The sequence below is a fragment of the Tympanuchus pallidicinctus genome, unplaced genomic scaffold (assembly GCF_026119805.1).
Source record: "Tympanuchus pallidicinctus isolate F22 unplaced genomic scaffold, pur_lepc_1.0 scaffold3, whole genome shotgun sequence".
Lineage (NCBI taxonomy): Eukaryota > Metazoa > Chordata > Aves > Galliformes > Phasianidae > Tympanuchus > Tympanuchus pallidicinctus.
In genome coordinates, this window is record NW_026294747.1 from 98,184,257 (window position 1) to 98,204,137 (window position 19,881).

Consider the following 19,881-nt stretch of genomic DNA (forward strand, 5'->3'; position numbering starts at 1 on the left):
GTTTCCTCTGAGTAAAGAATTTCTTCTTGATCTCTAATCTAAACTTGCCCTCTTTTAATTTAAGACATTCCCTCTTGTCCTTCACTATTACACTGTAAAAAGTTGATCCCCCTCCTGCTTATAAGCTCCTTTCAAATACTGAAAGGCTGCAATGAGGTCTCCCCACAGCCTTCTCTTCTCCAGGCTGAACAGCCCCATCTCCCTCAGACTTTTTTCATAGGAGGGGTCCTCCAGCCCTCTGGTCATCTTTTCAGACTTCTCTGGACCTGCTCCAATAGCTCCATCACGTTACAGGGCAGTGGGGAAGGACAAATTTCAAGCAGGGGTGGAATGCTGTTGCTCAGTAGACATGCTTTGCATTTCCTCCAAAAAAGTGTTTTCCATTTTAGTCATGGCAGCATGGTGTCAAAACCATCCAGCTGTATGACTAGGAATTTTCATTTGAGTGCAACTGTTTAATCAGATGTACTATAAGACTACCCAATCTTATTTCACACAAGATTTTGACAATGCATTTATAGAAACATTAATAAAAGCTTGTACTAGAACTGTGCTTTTGCTACCACTACATTTTGTTATCCAGGCTCTCATGTACAGACTTTTGAACAGTTTGAAAATGAATAGGCAACAATATCGTTTGTTACCAAGGACAAAGAAACACTTTACCATTAGTCAGCATTCAAATAAATCAAGGTCTGTCTGAGCTTGTCTATGCTCAAAAAAATTGTCAGTATAGTCAGAATGATATAAGCTCCCTGCTGGAAGTTAAAAGTTATAGCAATGAAATTTAAAGTGAATGCCATGTAACTTCATCCATACCATGTTCCACAATGGTTTTTAAATAAAGCAGATTCTTAATCTAGGAAAGTTAACACTGATGATAAATTTTGCATTACAAATTCTGGTACGCAATTTTTTTTCAGTGCATCATCAGTCAATTTTGCCTTCTTAGTACCCAGACTCGTGGGTGCAGGGGAAGAAAAGACAAAGGTATTCTACATACAGCACCACATAGAGCTGCTCCCCTACTGCATCATTAACCTTAAATTGCTGTTACCGAAGACAGGATCCAACTGTGAGAATGGAAATACCACCAGTCATTTCAGAACAGCAGACCATGGCTGAGCCTGTCATACAATCAGTCAATGCATTTGAGAAAACAACAATTTCTAGCCACTTTTGCTCCTCATTCATGACCCAATTAAGGAAAAAAAAAAAATCTTTCACTCGAAATGCCAATTGGGCAGCTCATTAAAAACCCTCACAGACGACACTAGGAAAGGGGCAAGTGTCTAACTTAATTTCTCTTGAATGTATTACTGACCTATTTTAACTAGAGGAGAAAAGAACAATGTACTAAGAGAAAAATACAACACACACAGCTTTTTAAGAGCCAGATTCAGCAAAATTGAACCTCATAATTTTATGGAAGTTTTCTTAAACCTCATGTGAGGACTGCCCCAAAAGTAATGCCTCCTCTTTTATGATGTTGGCTCACAACATCAAAGGCAGATGTCGGTGGGATGGCAGTAGAGGTTGAACCTTCCCACCAATATTCCATTCCATGTTGTTGCTGTGTGACAGATGGCAGCAGAGGGGCAGTCTGACAGAATGGCATCTGACAAGGAAGTCAGGAGTGAGAAGGAGCAACATTACAAGGTCCAAGCAGCGGATGTGGGCACAGTGAGGCAGTGGGTGTTGTGTTTTAGTAGTGCTGACATTGTGTGACTGGTGCAGGTTTACACAAGTGTAATACTTAGGCTCCTTGTTCATTGCTGGTGAAAGTGCGCAGCTAATGGCGCTGGCTGTTGAAAAATAACATTTTGGAGCTGAGAATTTCTTCTATCACATAGCGTTACTGAGTCCTTTGTATCTGCTGCAGCTCCCGTGGTGATAAACAGGAGGCTTTACTTTTGGAGCAACCTACATCTCACAACAGGCACACAACGTGCCTCGCAGCAGCCCTGCCTTCAAACCAGGTGAGTAAGTCACAGCTGGGCACGAATAAGGGCTGAGGGAAGTGTACCAGAACAGGGGTTTCAATCCGCAGCCCGAGGCCAGCCTTGCCTGCAGCTCCCTCTCCTACCTGCCCGCCCTCGGGGCCCGGTCCGGCGGTAATTAAACGGCTGAAATAAATGGCTCAGAGGAACGCGAGCCCCGAGGAGGAGCACCAAAGTGGAAGCTCGTACCTCGAAAGCCAAGCAGAAGCATTCAGGGACGGCCGGGCAGCCCTTAGCGGTAGCCTAGGGCACCCTCAGAGGAGGGCGACGAGCCCCAAGGGCTCGCTGGGGAGAGCCGCACCACGCAGCGAGTAACGGCAACGGTGCCCCTAGCACTCCACAGGGGCCGTCACAGCCGCACAAGCAGCAGCAGCTCCAGCGCCTCTGGCGCCACGGGCACGCCGCGAACTGCGGCTCCCAGTAGCCCCCGCGAGGCCGCACGAGACGCCAGGAGCCGCACCGGCCCACGCGCACCGCAGCACCGCCCCCTACGGCGCTCCTCTCCCGCTGTGACCCCCGCCGGCTGCTCCCATTGGCTCACAGTGCCGCCACTCAGCGCCCTCCCTTTCCTGACTCGCCAATGCCCGGCGATGAAAGTCGTTTCTCCTCCGCGCGCGCGCGCGCTGCCACGCCTTCTCCTTCGTCACTACGACTGGCCGCCGGGCCTCACCCCGCCCCTTTTAAATACCTGTCGCTTCGTGACAGGCCATCACCGAGTTCCGGTTAGCAGGGCGACCGTGGTGATTGGCCAGTCCCTCCCCCCGGTCCCCTCCTTCTCCCGCAGCCCCGCCCCCGCCCCCGTAGCTCCTCCCGCGCCGGAGGGCGGCAATGTCAAACCGCCCGCGAGCCGCCGGACGCCAGCCCGCGCGCGCCCGCCCCCTGCGCTCACGCGCACGCGCGGCCCCTTAGCACCGCTCCGGCGGCGGCCGCGCGCCTTCCGCCCCTCCCCGCTCCGTCGTCACCGCCCGCCCCTGGGCTGCCGAGGGCGGCGGCGGGAGGCAGAGCTCGGCGAGGCGAGGCGGCGGTGGCGGCGGGCGGCCCGCGAGGAGCGCGGCGGCAGCGGGCTGGCTCTGCCCCTTCCCTCCCTCCCCCCGCCCTTCCCTTCCCCCGCCCCTCCCTCCTCCCCGCGCGCGCCGGGCGGAGCGGCTGCGAGGGAGCCCCGGGCGCAACATGGCGGAGCACTCGGCCCCCGACAGCAAGCACAAGCCCGGCGCCGCCGCCAACTCCGTGGCGCCGCTCAACAGCCGCGGCGGGCCGGGGGGCGGCCTGTCGGGGGGCCTGTCGCAGCCGGCGGGCTGGCAGTCACTGCTCTCCTTCACCATCCTTTTCCTGGCCTGGCTGGCCGGCTTCAGCTCGCGCCTCTTCGCCGTCATCCGCTTCGAGAGCATCATCCACGAGTTCGACCCCTGGTGAGCGCCCACGGGGGAGGAGCGGGTGCTGGTCCCGGCAGCGCCGCCCCGTCCGGCCGCGGCGGCGGCGGCGGGAGGCAGGGAAGGAAAGAGGGAGGGAAGGAGGGGGGGAGCGGGGCGTCGTGCGCGGGGCTCCGTCCTTCCCCGGCTCGGTCGGGGCGCGGTGGCAGTGACAGCGCCGTGCGAGGACGTGCCCGCGTCCCGACCGCGCTTATCCGCAACTTTGCGTGCGGCGCGGCGCGGCGGGAGGCTTGGGATAACGAGCGCCGTCTTTTCCATCCCAAGTCCCGTCTCGCAGGGCTGCTGCCACGCGAAGGAGGGAGGTGCTTTGTTTTGAAATCCGCGTTAAGATCATCGAAACCTGAAATTGTTGCTGCAACTACACCCCTTCTGCAAAGCGTGCGCTCCGCTGTGGCGGTCCAAAAGCACAACTTCCTCTTTTCTATGTATGTGTGGTGGTTTCCCCCCCCCCCACCCCCCCCCCCCCGTCTCTCATGTAATCCATTCAGAAATCGTGGCACAGAACAGGCGGAGGGAACAAGGAATCGCTTTGTTTTTAAGCGTTGCACGAAGCAATCCGTGCTTTGTGATCTGAAAGCCAAATATCTGCAGAGCGCCGAGCAGTCGCCCAAAATTTAAGAGCTGTTTCTGCAAACGCGGAAGGGAGGAATGCAAACTCTTAATTAATAAAGTTAACAGCAGGGAGCACAGCTACATGCAGCTGCAGTGAGCATATAACCCCGGGGTCACATCCTGGGGAGCAGTTTTTAAGGCTCTTCTGATCTAAATCTAAGCAAAAATCAGTGGCAGAGGAAACTTGATACAAATGACGTCTTTGCACAACTTTATCTGGTTTCTGTAATCAGAAGGCTCATCCTTGGATGAATGAAAATTGCACAGCGTTGGGTTGTGTAACTCGTCGCTAAACCTTGAAGGACATTAGGAACGTGCCAGGAGAGCTCAGTTTGTGGCCCTGGTGATGGCTGTGAAGATAACCTGCAGTGTGATGGGATGCACAGTCATCTTCCTGCGCGTGCAAACAGGGCACTGCTGCTGTGCTGTTGCACGGAGCTCTGCTCGTGGGGAGCCGCAAAGTTGACAGAACTCAGTGGTTTTAGTGCAGGTCTGTGGGAAGCAGAGAGATGTCGAGGGCAATGCCAGTGTCATGTTGCTGCACGCCAGGAACAGCGGAGGCAAATGCACTTAAGTTAATTAGTAGGAAAGAGAACCTAAAATGGTAGAAACTGGGGGGAAAAGAAGTGTGTTCTCTATTGCAGCAGTGATATCAATGGAGAAAGTGAACAGCGATGTTCCCAAATACTGACGAGTAGTGAGGAATTAGTGTTTTTTTCACAGTCATAAGGATCTTAGAAACCTGAATCTGATGTGGGAAAAGCGCTCATGAAAAGAGATTAGCAGTGCCCTATTTTTATTTTTTTAACCACTTCTTTAGCAGATTGTGCAGGTGAACAGCTTTCCATTTCCCTTTAGGCGTCAGTGAAACAGTTCCATGTTGTTTCCCATTCCTTTGGCTTTTTCTGTCAAGCCTGTATAGGGCGTACGCATCTGTTCTCTGTTATTTGTTTTGTGATGAGAGAAAGCTGTGGTCTGTGTGGTAAAATCAGGAGCATTAAGCGAATCTGTTAATCTTTGGAATGGAAAACATTGCCTCTGAGGTGTAGGAAGCTTTCTCCTTTACTTAGGAAATCCCTTTTCCCCTGCGCACGTAAGAAACATAAGGAATCTAGGATGGAAGCAAAGGGGGGCTTGCTTTGGGTTATCAGCAAGTTAACTGGATCAAATATTCTGTTATTTCTAGCATCTGCTTCCAGTTAGGTTTCTGCTGGTAAGGTGAGGGTTTTATTGGAGAGGCTGGGGTGCTCTGTACAACTTGCTTCTGAGCCTTTCTTCAGGTGTCATTTCTTCCAGAAATGGCCCACTTGTATAGACAGCCTAGTGCAGTACAGAGGGCAGCATTTGCTTTTGATCTCCATTGCAATACAGCTCTCGTTTGAGGGAAAACAAGCTGGCATTTTGTTGTCACCATGCTGCCCTACGAACTTGTGGCCTGATTATCATTACTGGGATTACTGTTTTCTTTCATGCTGAATACCTCTTTCAAATAGCATTGCCACTCTATTTCCCATGCTTTGTTTACTCCCCATGCTTGAGCTGGTCCAGAGACTGTGAAAAACATGTGTAATTTGTGTCAGCTCCTAGGTTGGGAGCTGATGCGTGGAGTCAGTCAGCATGCACTGGGAGCTATTCTTGGCTATTGGCAAAGCCTTCAGCACTTCAGAATTTTGTTATCAGACCAAGAACTTGAAACTTGGGCAGTGGTTCCAGTGTGCATTAGGGTAGACAGGTTTTCTGCCTAAAATTTAGTTCATGGGTTGGCTAGTCTGGCAGCTGGGTGAACCAAGAGCGTCATTTCTGTGCTATGCACTTCTGAGTGTGCAGTGAGGTGTGTTCATGAAAGTAAAGCTGTGCTTAACCCAGCTGTCCAGCTTCCTGCTTTCAGGTGCTGCCTTAAGTGCCACCATGGCTGCCCAACCAAGGCAACCAGACTTACAGAATACCAGAACGGGGACTGTTTCACCCCTTACCTGCTGCTTTGCATCCAGTGTGCAACCCCAACCTGCTGCTACGCTATGTCTCGTAGCCACTCGATCACACGTACTCATAGTAACCTCTATAAGCTGAGTGTGTATACATATGAGGCAGATGAGTACCGATACGGTTGCATCCTGCCACACACTGGTATTGCTACTGACTAAAGCAGGAGCAACCTTTGGTGCATCCGTAGTCTTCAGTGAGTGCTATCAAAACAGCGCCATTCGTTCTGTTTGCACAGCTCTCACAGCTGTCACATGTGAGAAACGTATCTGAATCATTAATCATATCCCATGGCATTAAGTCAAACTTTTGTCTTTCCTGAGAATTTTAACAGCTTTCTAAACAGTAGACTTGGAAACTCAGTCACCAGAGGAGTAAAAGAGCTGGCTGAAACTGGAATGCGGAAACTCTTGTGCCTGGGCACGAGACATCTTCACGTGTGCTGTGCAGCACCAGCGTGATCTTGTCAGCCAGGTTTGCCTCCCGCTTCCAGGCATGTTGTGTCCTACTGTCCTGCCAGCTCTGGTGCTGAACAGCACTGCAGCAAGCTTGTGCACATCTTTACCTCTTCCAACCTGGCACCACTGTTCAGTTCAAACCACCCTCTATCACCAGGACAGCCGTTTTTTATCTTACTTCACATAATTGTGAAGCTTTGGGGAAGTGTGGTTTGTATACACAATAACGGTCTACTTTCTCATCAGCTGCTGTTAGTGGACTGTGGTGATTGGCAATAAACTGGCAAAAATAAGGGTAAGGCCAGTGCAATGGCATTTCAGAGGTAGACAGGTTGAGGGAAATTAGGATTTTACCTTGAGCACAGACATGTTTCCCTTGGCTCAAGCGCTCTACACTTGAATTCTTGAGCAGTTAGGAACTTTTTATTAATGGAAACATAAATTAACACGTTTGACTAAAATATGAAAGCTTCATTAAAATCCAGGGTGTGACTCAAGTAAATGTGGAAGGTGTATAGAGCTGATCAAACACTGAAGTTTGTGTTGATGTATTGATTTCATTGGGAGAGAGCAAGGCTATAGGTTTGCACTGTAGTTTGCTGATCTGATGGTTGCTTTTTGGAGTAGGAGTTCTGTCACCTACAGTGCAGTCCTGCTTTTTCCTTTGTGCTTACTGTGAAGCGCTCATGGCGAGCTGATTCAGTGAGGAAAACTGTCAAACAGTGCAGCATTTTAGTTCTCCGAACCTGCCCACAATCAATTTTTATATTGCACTTTAGTCTCTTTATTTTTGAGGAAGAACATGAGCGTGAGGAGAGAATGCAAATAGCAACTGATTTTACAGTATAAAGTCAGGTTGGGAGAAAGGTGTGTACATGTAGAAACAGCATGTTAAGAGTGGAGCAACAAGAGTGACGAAAGAAAGGTAGGTAGCAGTGAATGAGGGAACCTTAAACAAGTGTTCATAAGGGGGAAAAGTTAGGTAAGGAGAATGATGATGTGCTTATAAAGGAGATAATCTCAATTAACGTATCACTCTGTCTGTAAGCTATGAGTGGATGTGGCCTACCCAGGTAATTCATCTGACTGCTGCTCACCTGCTGGTGGCTCTTCTTGCTGGGCAACTGGACAGCAAGTTGCACAGTAGATGTGTTGTTCTCGAGTGGTGGCAGACACCATCATCTCCAAACTGCTGCCATTCTGGACACTCTCACCCCATCCCATGATCTTATGGGAGGTGAGCACATGATTGCAGATCTGTTTAGGAAACATTTCCCACCCTCTTAAACATTCTTTTCCCAACCACCTTCTTTTGTTTATAATCTTTGACAACTTCCAGACTTTGGGAAAACATCTGGTTCCAATTCACTGTGAATATTATTGGATTGATATATTGATTTTGAGATGCTGGAAAATGTCAAGATATTAATGTTAAAAACTTGTATTTTCTTCATTCACAAGCCTTTAGATCCTATGAAATGAGAAATATTCTGTTTCCATTTGATCGGAATATATTTCAAAATTCTGTCAGCATAGGAGGGCCATTGGATTTTAGCACTTTCTAGATTGAGAGATGCATCTCTGCATGTCCAGGGACTTGAACAGCCTTTCCACATTTAGATACTTGGCCATTTGGAATCAGCCTTTTCAAGAAGGTTTATATGGTACCAAGTCAAGAAGATGTGAAATTGAGTGCTTTGGACTTTTCTGCTGCTTAGGAAATTGCAGAAAGTGGTTAAGTATTAGAAATTCAATGGAAGGAGTACAGTCTGACAGACACCTTGGGCAAAGTTGCAAGCGTAACAGAGAGACGCTGAGTGGGAAGGCTCAAAGTTTATCAGGCTGTAGGCCAGAGAAGCTAAAAGCAGTTCCCCTTGTGGTTTTGAAGTGTCTGGCATTCATGTAAGAATCAAAGCGCTGTTCCATTTCTCCTGTCGTTTTCCATCACATTTACTGTTGGTATAGTTTCTTTCTTCACTAGCCCAACTTTTAATAGGGTAGAAAGCTTCACATGCTTGCAATAATGGGGTTATGGATGAGAAGGTAAGAGGAACAGCACTGATAAAATGCAGAGGGAATGTGCGGAGAGACTGTCTTTACAGCATCTCCTGGAAAACATGGGAGATGAGACAGAGTGCTTGCACAGTGCCCACCCTTCTATTGATTTGTGGAATGAAACTTGAGGAGCAAAATGTATCAGGATGGTTTTGTAGGCTGGGTTAAACTGAACCAACAAGTTTAGCTTTTAATACAGAATAGTGTGATTATTTTTTTATAAAACAGTCTGCAAAAATGCTTTATCTAGTCAGGTGTTATGGAGTGACTGCTATGATGAAAATCCTTGAATGGACTTATATTAGCAGGTATTCTATTACTTGAGCAGCTTAATAGGTTCTGTTTTTTAAACAGAAAGTTGATTTCATTACAGAAGGTCAAAGGTTGTTTTTAAAGGTTTCCTTTTGCTTCCTATCATAATTCTAACAGCCCTTAGTGTTGGCAAAAAGTAATCCTAACTCTCACGTTTTAAATCTGACTCAGGTTGAATTTGAGGTGTGGATTTGTGGAGGCAGGTTCAGACAGCAAAGTTAGCAGGAAAATTTGAAATCCCATAGGTACTTAAAAATAGGCTGGGGGTAGATGTGTTTGAATGTCTTTACTGTTCCACAAGCATCTCCCGATGCAGACAGGTTCTTTCCCATTTAATGGATGTCTGTGGACGTGCTGCAGAAAGTTTCCTGCTTAATTCTTGAAAATTCTGTTCTTGCAAGCACTTTGAGGTACATTCACACTGACATTTAGCACCAGTCCTGAGGGCTTCCTTCTACTTAGCAGGGTTGGCAAAGCCGCTGCTTTTGCAACCTGTGCTCTGTAGCGGGGCATGCACGCATTTTTTTATTGCTATTGTAAAGTCCTCTAGCGAAACTTGTAGCCATCAGATTTACCACGTGCTTGGAGAGCAAAGTGAACTTGGGACAAGTAAGAAGTGGGACTATTACTGTAGTCTTTCTGTGTTTTATATCTGCAGCATGTCCAACAGACTCATTTTCAGCCATACGGCTGAGCAGAGCTTATGATCTTTATCTGAACTGTTGCTGGGAATCAAGCTGAGATGTTCTTAGTGTTAGCAGCTGATAGGTCTGGGTTTGAGAAGTACCACTACACGGACCCTAGCATTACACCGCACCTTACAGGAGCTGAAAAGGCTGAAGGAATTAATTTACAGCCGTGGATACAAACAGAACAGTTCAGCTTCCTTATTTCTCTTACGGCAGCTTTCCCTCGGTAAAAGCTCCTATGGCATATGGAAAATGGAGTTCTTCCTACACTTCAGAATTCCTGCTATTAAGTGAGGCAATATCCCTGTGCTTTAGCAGAAGAAATGGTCTCTTTTCATCAAGAAGTAACTGGGTACTTGTGCATGAGAGCTTCATAGAGCAGAAAGTGGCATTTAAGGTGTATATTTGGTGTGGGAGACCCAAGTCCACTGTCAGATCTTATTTTTTAAAGAGCTTGTCTGATAGAAATGACTAGAGTATGTGAACTGTGATGAGAATTATTCCTGGGTGTTACTCATACCACATTCTACAGCATTTTATTTACATGGTTCAAGTTAGTTTGTTAGTTAAAGAGCTTTTCAGAGTTCTGTTCAGCTGATAATCCATGGAGATAGAATTGCAATACACCTTTGCAAAAAGGTTCCTCACTGAAAACCAACAAACAAAATCCTCAGGATACAGTATTGCCACCGGGGATTTGAGTTTAGTTTGTGGATTTTTGGTGGCGTTCTTAATAGAATCGCTGCTTTACATACTATTATTTGCATTTGTTCAGAAAAGTGGCTCACTGAATGCATCTCATTCATTGGTACTATCTGTCCTGTTTGAATGGTAAATGATTTCCAAAGAAAGGAAAAATAGCATGTCATTATGTCATTTTAAACTGTTCTAGCATATATGGCTGGGCAACCTACATTATGTGACTTTTTTTAGTCTCCACTGAATTGCCAATTTTTATTTATTTTTTTTTTTCTTTTCAATTATTATTCTATAAATTGTAGCTTACTTCTTTAGCTCCAAGGAATATGTTGTTTTGTTGTCTCTGTTTTGGTTTTTATTCAGTCTTCACAATAGAGGCATATCTGAAGGAAAAAGGACCTGCTGGATTACAGAGTTGATCAGAAAGACCACATTTTGGCCTGAATGCTTGCCTGCTACAAGCAGAGGATTTGAAAATATGGCAGCACATACTGTTGAGGCAGAAGCAAAACAACAGAACAAGCCTACTTGTCCTAAATACCTTTCTGCATGTCTTCTGCACCAGCTCTTATTTTTGTCTCTTGCGTGTCTTGAATGTCCTTCCTTCCTATTCTAAATTTATCACAGACTCGTTGGAAAGTTCAGCTGAATAACTTGGAATTTTGTAAATATTGTTTCAAGTGCATATCTTGGAAAAGTCAGTTTCATTTTCACAACTGTAACTTTTTAAGTTCATCATTTGGCTATTAAAGGCCTTCCAAAGTGCCGTTAGTTTTTTCACTGGCAGTAGATAAAATGCCTTGAAGTTGCAATTCTTCTCATTTAGAAAGTCACTGAAACAAAATTGGAGCTTTGGCATTATATTGATGTTAACGGTGGAAGTAAATGGGTATCTCTTTGGCTTGCTTTACTGTAGAATAAAGATCATTAAAGCCAATGCCGTGTTTGAGTTTTCTAAAAAGCTGTGTAATGCTACAGTACTCTGTTTTATCTTATACAGGTAACTAGAATGATTTATCCAACCTCAAATGTCTGAAGTAATATTTGAAAAAAGCTGTTGCATATGTCTCACAATTTATTCTGCACTGTAGCAGTTTTAATCTTTCATTTGCCAAGTAGAAAATAGATTTTGACACTAAAGAGACTAAGTTAAATATTTGTGACAGTGTCTTAATTTGTGATGTCTCAGGTCAGCATCATTCTTCTGCTGGTAATGACAAATGTAAGTGTTCTGCTATGGCTAAACATGTTTAGGAGCCAAAGAACCTGTAGTGCTTTAATCTTGTAATGCACTGCTTCTTTACCAGCGTTCCCTGCATCTTCCTAAAGGAGAGCCTGATTTTTATTGTGAGTGGTTTGGATGGCCCTATTAGCATCTAAGCAGGTGGAGTTCCTGAAGTTGCCATCATCTGTTGGACGTTTCTTGGGATAATTGTCTAGCATGCTAATAAAGCAACTGACAGGAATCTGATAAGTGCAGGTGTCAGGGAATGTGGCTGGATGCAGGAAGACGGAAACTCCCCTTTGCAGTGGCAGTGAGCTGCTATATTGTCACAGCTGCTATCCTCCTTTGGCCACAGGTATCCCTGAGTTCCCTGACCAACAAGCAGTGGGCTCATCAACAGTTCCTGCTAAAGCTCTTTGACTGCGCTGTTTATACCTTCCATCAGAGCTAAGGTTGCTGTTGGTTGAATGGTTACATGGGATGTTGGACACCTAGATCAGAGCCCCTTTTCTGAATTAGCAAGGCTTTGTTGTTTTGATTTTTTTTTTTTTCCAATCTTCACTATAGAGGCATTTTTGAAGGAAAAGGGAGCAAGAAGGACCTGCTTGCTTACAGGGTTGATCAGGCTCTAGGCACTGTCTTCTGATTTAAATGTGCGTTTGTGAAGAGTTGAGAGGGCATCCTGTCTGCTGGGGATTGAAGCGTGGAAAGGCCTGGAACAGGCCAACTTAATTCATCTCTGGAGAGCGAGTAAAGAGAAGATTTAGTATTGTTTGACCTCAGAACCATCTCCTGAGAATTTCCCGACAACTTTCACATATCCACTGCCATACACTCTTTTCTTCCCTGCCTGAACTGCAGCTGATCCTCTTGCTTTAGTGTCCCTCCTACCCTGTTCTGTTTCATGTGCAACCAGTTGTTCGTTCTACCTTAACCCCATTTACAGGGCAGTGAGGGAGAAGGGCAAGACATGGCACATCAAGTCAGAGCCTGTCACTTAATAAAGTGACGTTAGAAGCTAAACCCAACTCTTTTACTGTTCAGTAATATAGGACAGAAGGGATATAACCAGCAAATAGTACATTACTGTAGCCAGCCTGTCAAGGAGGTGATGTGTTTTGGAACACGCTTCTGGGCATGTGATAGAAAGATGGGTACAGTCTGAATATTTCTGTGATAGCATTTCTGCTAGAAAGGCATCACAGCTTCAAAGAGTGTCTGTAATTTTAAAGCCTCTCTCATTTTAAAACTATTGCCCCACATCCATTTCTTCTCCTTGCTTTTAAGGGCACCTTCTAGGTCACATTTTAAACCAGAATTGGATTTGGCTGGTTATCTAAAGCAAGAAAAGAGCACAGTCAAGTAAGTTAATAGTTACAGTATAGTGAGACAAATACTAGAAATCAGTCATATAATGAGACAAACATGCAACTTTAATTTCACATTGTATGTAGCAGGAATTTAATATTAATTATAAATACTCTCTTAACTGCTAAGCACTGTAGTACGCTTAATCTGTAATGCTTCTGTGAGGTTACCTAATAAAAAGCAAATCATGTTTTATTATCCTACTTCTATGATTCCTGTGCATAGCCTTTAAAGAAGTAGTGGTAACTGTTAGGTGCAGTTGTTAACATGTTGAATGAAATTCAGTGAAAACTCACACTTGTTTTGATTTAGACTTACTGGAAACAGTATGAAAGATATAAAATAGATGTAGAGGAGAAGTAAATTTAAATTCCTCTTGCCACACTCCTGACAATAAATCTGACAGTGAATATGGATCAGGAATGCAAAATACAGTTTGAAAGATAAATTCCTATCTGTCTATTGCAGAGAAGGATAAAGACCACTTTCTATTGTCTGCTTTCTTGGTCTTTGCTTATCTTATTGGTAACCTCCTGTTTCCACACTGATTTCCTTCAGCATAAGAATATCTGGGTAGTCACTCTGCAAACAGTTGGAATGGTTTCTGCCCTCATCTAGAGGCTGCCATCTTTTGTGCTGGTCTGTGTTAATGGATTATGGAGTGCTTCTAATCTGCTTCAGGAAAAAAAAATCAGGTGAAATTGTTTAAATCATCTTTAGAGCAGTATGCTGTTAGCTGTGATTCAAGCTAATTATCTGATTTGGGCAGTGGAGCAGATTAAGAGCACTCCTGCATGACTTTTAACTAGCGAAGCTCAGTTGAAGGATAACTGCCACAGTTAATTTTGGGCGTGTAATTAGTACAAGGCATTCTAGAGTTGTGCATTGCCTTTTTACCCTTCTTTGCTCATTTGCAGTTTGGACTATGTTCATGCCTTTTTCTTTTCAGCTTGTTCAATTAGGGCATAATTAAATTTATCTCTAGGTTTCTCCAGATGGTGGACATACAGCTGAGTTTGGTCTGCAGGTACCTATGTCTATCTGTCTAATGCAACATTTGTTTACTGTTGTCACATCACTGAGGTACACTGAATTTGAGCAGACATGTATAGAGTTAAATAAAATTAGGTCTCTTACTCTGACCTCTGTCAGAGAGACTGGACTGAAGTTGCTCAAGGTAAGACAGCATCAGAGCAGAACCACACTTCCTTTGTCTTATGCACTCTAAAATATTAATTTTTATTTTTGCAATATCCATTGTTGTAGAAGTCAGTGAGACAATATTGCAACAGATAAAGCTGAATAGGTGTGCTATGAAAGGTCCAGCTTGAACTAAACTGAACAATAACCAGAAAGAACAGCTGAAAAAAAAAAAGCATAGTCAGGGAATTCAGGTAACTAAGAATTGATTGCAGTAGGAGGAATAGTAGATGTATTAAGAGATGTACTAAAGAGTAAGTTTTAAGGGAATAGTATTTTGGTTGAAAGGTTGCCTTTTTTTAACTTGCTAAACTGAGTTAGGCTGCTGATGTGCAACCATAACACCTCAGATTATTTTGGGGTTTTTTGAGTTGACAAAGTATATTGGCACAACTGCTACAAGGAAGTTAAAGTAACCTTGGAGGCTGAGCCTCTCTCTGAGAATCTTGTTTACTTCTAAACTTACCTTGAATTTTATAGAGTAGAAAGAATCTGCCAGGTCACCTTGGATCCAGCCTGGCTTTCCCTGTTTTCACTATTTCACTTACAGGAAAGCGATCATGAAGTTAGTTCAACTACTCTTTGGTTTAGGTACTTGTGTAATCAATGAACATAAAGCTGCTATAATTATGAAATAAACAAGAGAGTTTGGCAAAGCAGAATGTAATAACAAAAAGAGAATAGATAGAATGCTTACTCACATGCTGGGCTGGCTGCAAAACTCCAGACAGAGGATCTCCAGAAGAGACCCTTCCCCCGGGGCAGTCAGCCCTTAAATGGAGTCTAGGAGAGGTGCAGCCAGGCTCCAGCCCTTCCATCACACAGCTGAATCGCCTTCACCTGTGCTCCATGGCTGACTCAGTGCTCGCCTCAGGTGGTCAATCAGAGGTTCAGGCCGTGGTTCAGCAGTTCCCATACACTACTACTTCCATAACTGCCACTGTGTTGTAGTGCATAGATTACTTTACTGTGTAATAAAGACTGACTGTGAGAGATACTCTCAAACAGTTAAAATATTCTTAAAGTAGCCATTCTTTATTTAATTCTGCATATCAAACTATTACAGAAATTAGCCTTCTTTTCTGAGTATGTATTAGATCTCACTGCAAAAGAGCATCACTTCAATAAGAGTCCACTACATCTGTTTAGATGTGAAATGTTCCTTTGTTCTGTACTAGAAGACCATGAAGAGTGCCCTGTGAGCTAGCTGTCTTCTCTGTTCCCAGTTATTCCTGGTGAAATAGTCCTCTTCAGCATATTGATTTTTTGTGTCACATTTCTCAAGGAAATAATATTTTAGTTCTCAAAGTTTATTATTTAGCTGATTGCCTTTTGAATTCCTTTCTGCCACCCAGATCCTCATGTACCAGCCTCTAATCTGGAAGTTCCTAAATTTAAGCAGCCTTTGTCGTATTAAAAGCTTGCTTCATTTGGAAGAACTATCCTTAAACGTGTTCTTGAACTTGGTGCAAAGCTTTCAGAGCTGCACGATGCAAGGCTAATGCACTACAGAGTAACCCAGTACTGCTCAGGGGGAAAATAAACAAAGACATAACTCTAGTGCCTTTCTAGTTTTGAGAGCTAGTGTTGTATTGAGCAGAGAAGTGAAGTCTCTTAAGCAGGTGTTACTGTGAGAATGAACATCACCATCAGTATTGATATCAGTCATAGCATGCTATCTGCAGTGAGGTGTTTGTCCAGTAGAGAAGAAGAAACATATTCAAATGTGCCCTGCAGTAATTTTGAATGATTCTGTTTAAATAATCATCAAAACCTTTGGGAATTCTGACAGTCTGAGGAAAAAATGGAATCATCACTTTCTTATTAGGTTTAACATTTCTGAAATGTTATGAAAGGCTTCTCTAGCAAAGTATAACTTCTTGTGTTAAAACTAACTCTTTGCTTAATAATTTGCCTTTAGACATGGAATAGTTCAAAAGCTAGACTGAAAAAAGGTCATAAAAAAGCTTTATAGGCATCAGAGGAAGCGTCTGAAACTGTAGACAGGGACCCACCTGCTACAGTGATGATGGGATGCATATTGTGGCTTCGTATGCAGTATATTGTGTGAAAAGTATAAGGAGTGGTCATGGAATGCTTTCAAAAGCTTGCAGTTGATTAGCAAAAATACTGAAGATGCCCTGGGCTCCCTGAAAACAGTAGGCTGTATGTTCCCTTTAGCATTTTGTATCATCAAGCTACTGACAGCATGCAGCTCCTGATGTTAGCACTTGCTAAACGTGATGTGTTATTGCAGGCAGTCAAAATGCCAAGAAGTTGCTGTAGGAGTACTGTAATCTTTTTCAGACACTTTGGGAAAGTTCTGATATTGTTAATGGTCATAATGCATTATTCTGTATGCATTCTGGTATTCAGGACTTGCATTGAGTGTGGTTGAATGGTGCACTTGAAAAATACTAGCTGTCCTTTTGGTTATGCTGTCTGGTTTTGTTTCCGCTTAGGCTGTTTGCTGTTCCTCCCCATCAGGGATTAGTCTAATGATACTACAAAGAGGAGGAGCTAAGTTGCTAAACTGCATTCCAGCAACAGGAAAAAAAAGACAAATAACTTGTTCCTTAATATTTTCTGAACTTACATGGCCACATCACTGCAGAACTTCATCCTGCCATTTCATTGCGTCAGTAAATCAAACATGACAGTTGTAAGCAACAACTTGCAGGATGTGTATTTCTCTTTTCAAATGGCTCTGTTTGCAACAGAAACTGCACAGATCAGTTGTGTCTATCTAAATGTAGGGAACTCAGGAGAACTTTCCCCACATACTTGGTATTAGTTGAGGCTTATCTCAGACTACAAGAATAATTACATATTTATATCTTTCGAGATAAAATCATAAAGACTTAAACGTTTAAAAAAAAAAATCCTACTTAACCCTCCAGAAAGGATAAAATTATGACATTATCAAGCCCTACTTCAGTCAAAGCTATTACTTCTACTTTCTGGCAGACTCAGCTTAATAATTAGCATTTTCAATCAACTTCAGTAATAACTATGTGAACATGTACTATGTCTTCAGTGACAGACTGGCTAGAGTTAACATGTTCACAACTCCTATATGTTTGTGCTCCTGTGAGGTGCAGATACTCCAGTTGAGTGTGCAAAGTGATAACAAAACTGTGGCAGGAGAGCAAAGAAACCACCAGAAAAAAAGGTTTGTGATCACATAAGCACTTGATTATACGTGAATGTTCCAAATGGGGGCAGTTTGTGGAATGTGTCTTATATCTGTATTGAATTTAAGACCTAATAAAATCACTCAGCTGACAATCTGTAAGCTGCAAAGGAAGGAACACGGGGGGGGTTTCTGAAGTGAAATTGCCTGGTTGCTCTTCCATTTTGCAGAATTTTGTCTGCCTTGGCTCAGGTGAACTGAGGACCACCCACAATCTGTCTGATTCTTGCTCTTGAACATCTCAGTGTATATTTTCTCAGTTCTTAATGTGAAGTCTGTAACACCTTGCTTTTGGCAGGAGGAGAGGCTCTTTAGCTATCATGAATGTTTGCCAGTAGGTATTTCTGGTACAAAATTCTGATTGATTAGTTGAAACTGGCTTAAATGGCCATGTACACTCTCCCAGATATATAAACTCAGCACAAGTAAGCATTTTTTTTATGAGAAATAATACTGCTGTGTAGTGCGTTGAATCATTACATGATTGATTAAAGTACAGTACTTCCATTAAAACAACAACAACAAAAAAAGGAAAATTTATTGTGCTAATTCTCAATTCGAAGATAAAGGCTTCACAATAAGACTTTCATCATGATGTCGTATAATATATAGGCAAGCAGGTGTTTTAAAATTTGATACTGAATACTGTGTATGTTTTTTTCACTTCAGTGGAAGTTACTGAACTTTCTCGTTCGTTTTTTCCATGCAAGTGTTGCACTGAATAAATTCTTCCTTTAGATGCAAAGCATATGTCAGATTTGGAGTCAGTCTTTTTCAAGAATCTAGGTTTGTGGTCTCTAATTAGATGCTGTATTGCAGAATGGGTTCCACATTTGCATTAAAATCTAACTTCTAGAATTGCTTAGATAACTTGCAGTGTTCACAGTTAGTTTGTATCATGTCATTTTTCTGAGTATGCAGATGTGAAAATTTTGTGCACCTGCAGCTGAAGACTTTTAGTGCCCAGAAGCCTTTATAAATGCAGGCTTAGAATTATGTCAACAAATTCTTCTGGTAAGGAGATAACACATTCTCTAATGACTATAAATGCCAGATAAAATACCTAGGTGGTGGGACATCAATAGCATGAAGTTGGTAGCATTTTTGGCAGCAGCATTTCTGCAAGAAGCAGTGATCTTTGCCTCTGTTGTAATGGGAGGATCAACTGAGTTTCACCACTGTCAGTGTAATTTGCCTTAAATGTTTTTAAGATCTGGATGAAGCAACTGCACTGCTGCCACACATGCTCTCATCTCTTGTGTATTCTCCTTAAATAGTACTTTTGTCAAAGAAGTACTCAACTTAGGAATGTCAAAGCTGAAGATGTCTCTTTATAAATATAGCAGTAATTGTTGCCGTGATGTGCTGCAGAGTTCCATAGCTCCTGGATATAGCGAGTCATCGCTGTGAATAGGACTAACTAATCATCTTACAGCATTACTTTGTTCCATTAAAGAAGCAGTTCACAGAGCGGAATAAAAATCAAGCTCAAGTATGAACAGTTAGTTAAGATTTGGTATTAGCAGTACATAACATTTAAGTGAAAATTCTTACAGGCTTTGTATTGCAAGCTGCTTAGTAAAGTTTTCAAGTTAATTTTGCTACTACTAGAAATGCTGCCTCCGCTCAGCTATTTTGCTGTTGCTGCTTTTGCTCAGCTGCAAGCTGAAATTAAAATATGCTTTGAAAATGAGAACCATGCTTCTTAACAATTCTTTAGTCTTCTGCTGTACTTACTATAACATAGATTTCTCCAATATAGGTATTCACTCTACCTATCATAATACAGATATCTTCAATAGTTGCCAGAAGATCGCCAGAAATATCACTAGAAATATCACCATGCATAGAGCATCATCTTAGTGAAGCTGGAGTGCTCCCCAAAAGGTCCAAACTAGGCTAATTTGGTGGCTGAGACTTCTAATTCTGAAATGTACCAAGAGGATTGTTTGATTCCTTCAAAAACTAGCTCTGAGGAGGAGATAGTTCAAACTACAGACCTGGTAGGAAGAGGCAAGGAGAACAGCAGAGCATCATTCTCCTCATAGAATGTCAGCTAAAATAAGAAAAGTCAGTACACACAAGTATTCAGTCAGTCAAGTTCTTAAGAGCTCTTTGCTAACTGATAGCAAATGTGTATCTTATTCACAGTGTGGGTTGAGAACGTGAATGTTCACCTCAGGCTTTCAAGATAAGTTCTTAATTAGACAAGCGTTTCACATAATCTTCTTCTTCATTCTTCTCATACTGACTTGCCTCAAAGGGTCCTCCCTTAACGAGAGAATCTTGCGAGATGGGTGAACAATTCATATCTCCAGATCAGGTGGCTGAGGGAGGGAGAAAAGGGATCCTTTCCTTAAGATGATCCTGTCACACAGTACCACATACTATTCAGTCACTGTAACCAGCAGCCTCCTCCAGTCCTGGTGTGCCTGATCTCTGTCCAGTCAGGAAAGGAATTGGAAAAAGTCCTTGATATCTGTTGGGATAGAAGAACTGGTGAAGATGGGGATACTAAGGCTGAGATGCCACCCTTCAACCTTTGGGATGTGGCCATAAGCAAAATATCATATATATATCATATATCATCTGTATTCCTTGAGATTTTTTGACACTCTGTGGAACATGTAGGTGGTTGCATGTGTCATCTGTAGAAG

The 19,881-nt window shown here is 43.3% G+C and overlaps 2 protein-coding genes across 4 annotated transcripts in view; one reads left to right on the forward strand and one right to left on the reverse strand.

Annotated features, from left to right (window-relative positions):
• GADL1 (glutamate decarboxylase like 1) overlaps positions 1–2,466 on the reverse strand; it is a 244,774-nt gene extending 242,308 nt beyond the window's left edge. For all 3 annotated transcript variants that reach the window (XM_052695916.1, XM_052695917.1, XM_052695913.1), the window contains exon 1: positions 2,190–2,466. The gene's annotated coding sequence lies outside the window, so the exon portion shown is untranslated. The remainder of the gene's footprint in view (positions 1–2,189) is intronic.
• A 658-nt stretch (positions 2,467–3,124) lies between these two features.
• The window catches only part of STT3B (STT3 oligosaccharyltransferase complex catalytic subunit B), a 48,363-nt gene continuing 31,606 nt past the window's right edge, over positions 3,125–19,881 (forward strand). The window contains exon 1 of the mRNA XM_052695891.1: positions 3,125–3,409. Within this exon, the coding sequence (XP_052551851.1) occupies positions 3,171–3,409 (239 nt within the window). The 5' untranslated portion in view covers positions 3,125–3,170. The remainder of the gene's footprint in view (positions 3,410–19,881) is intronic.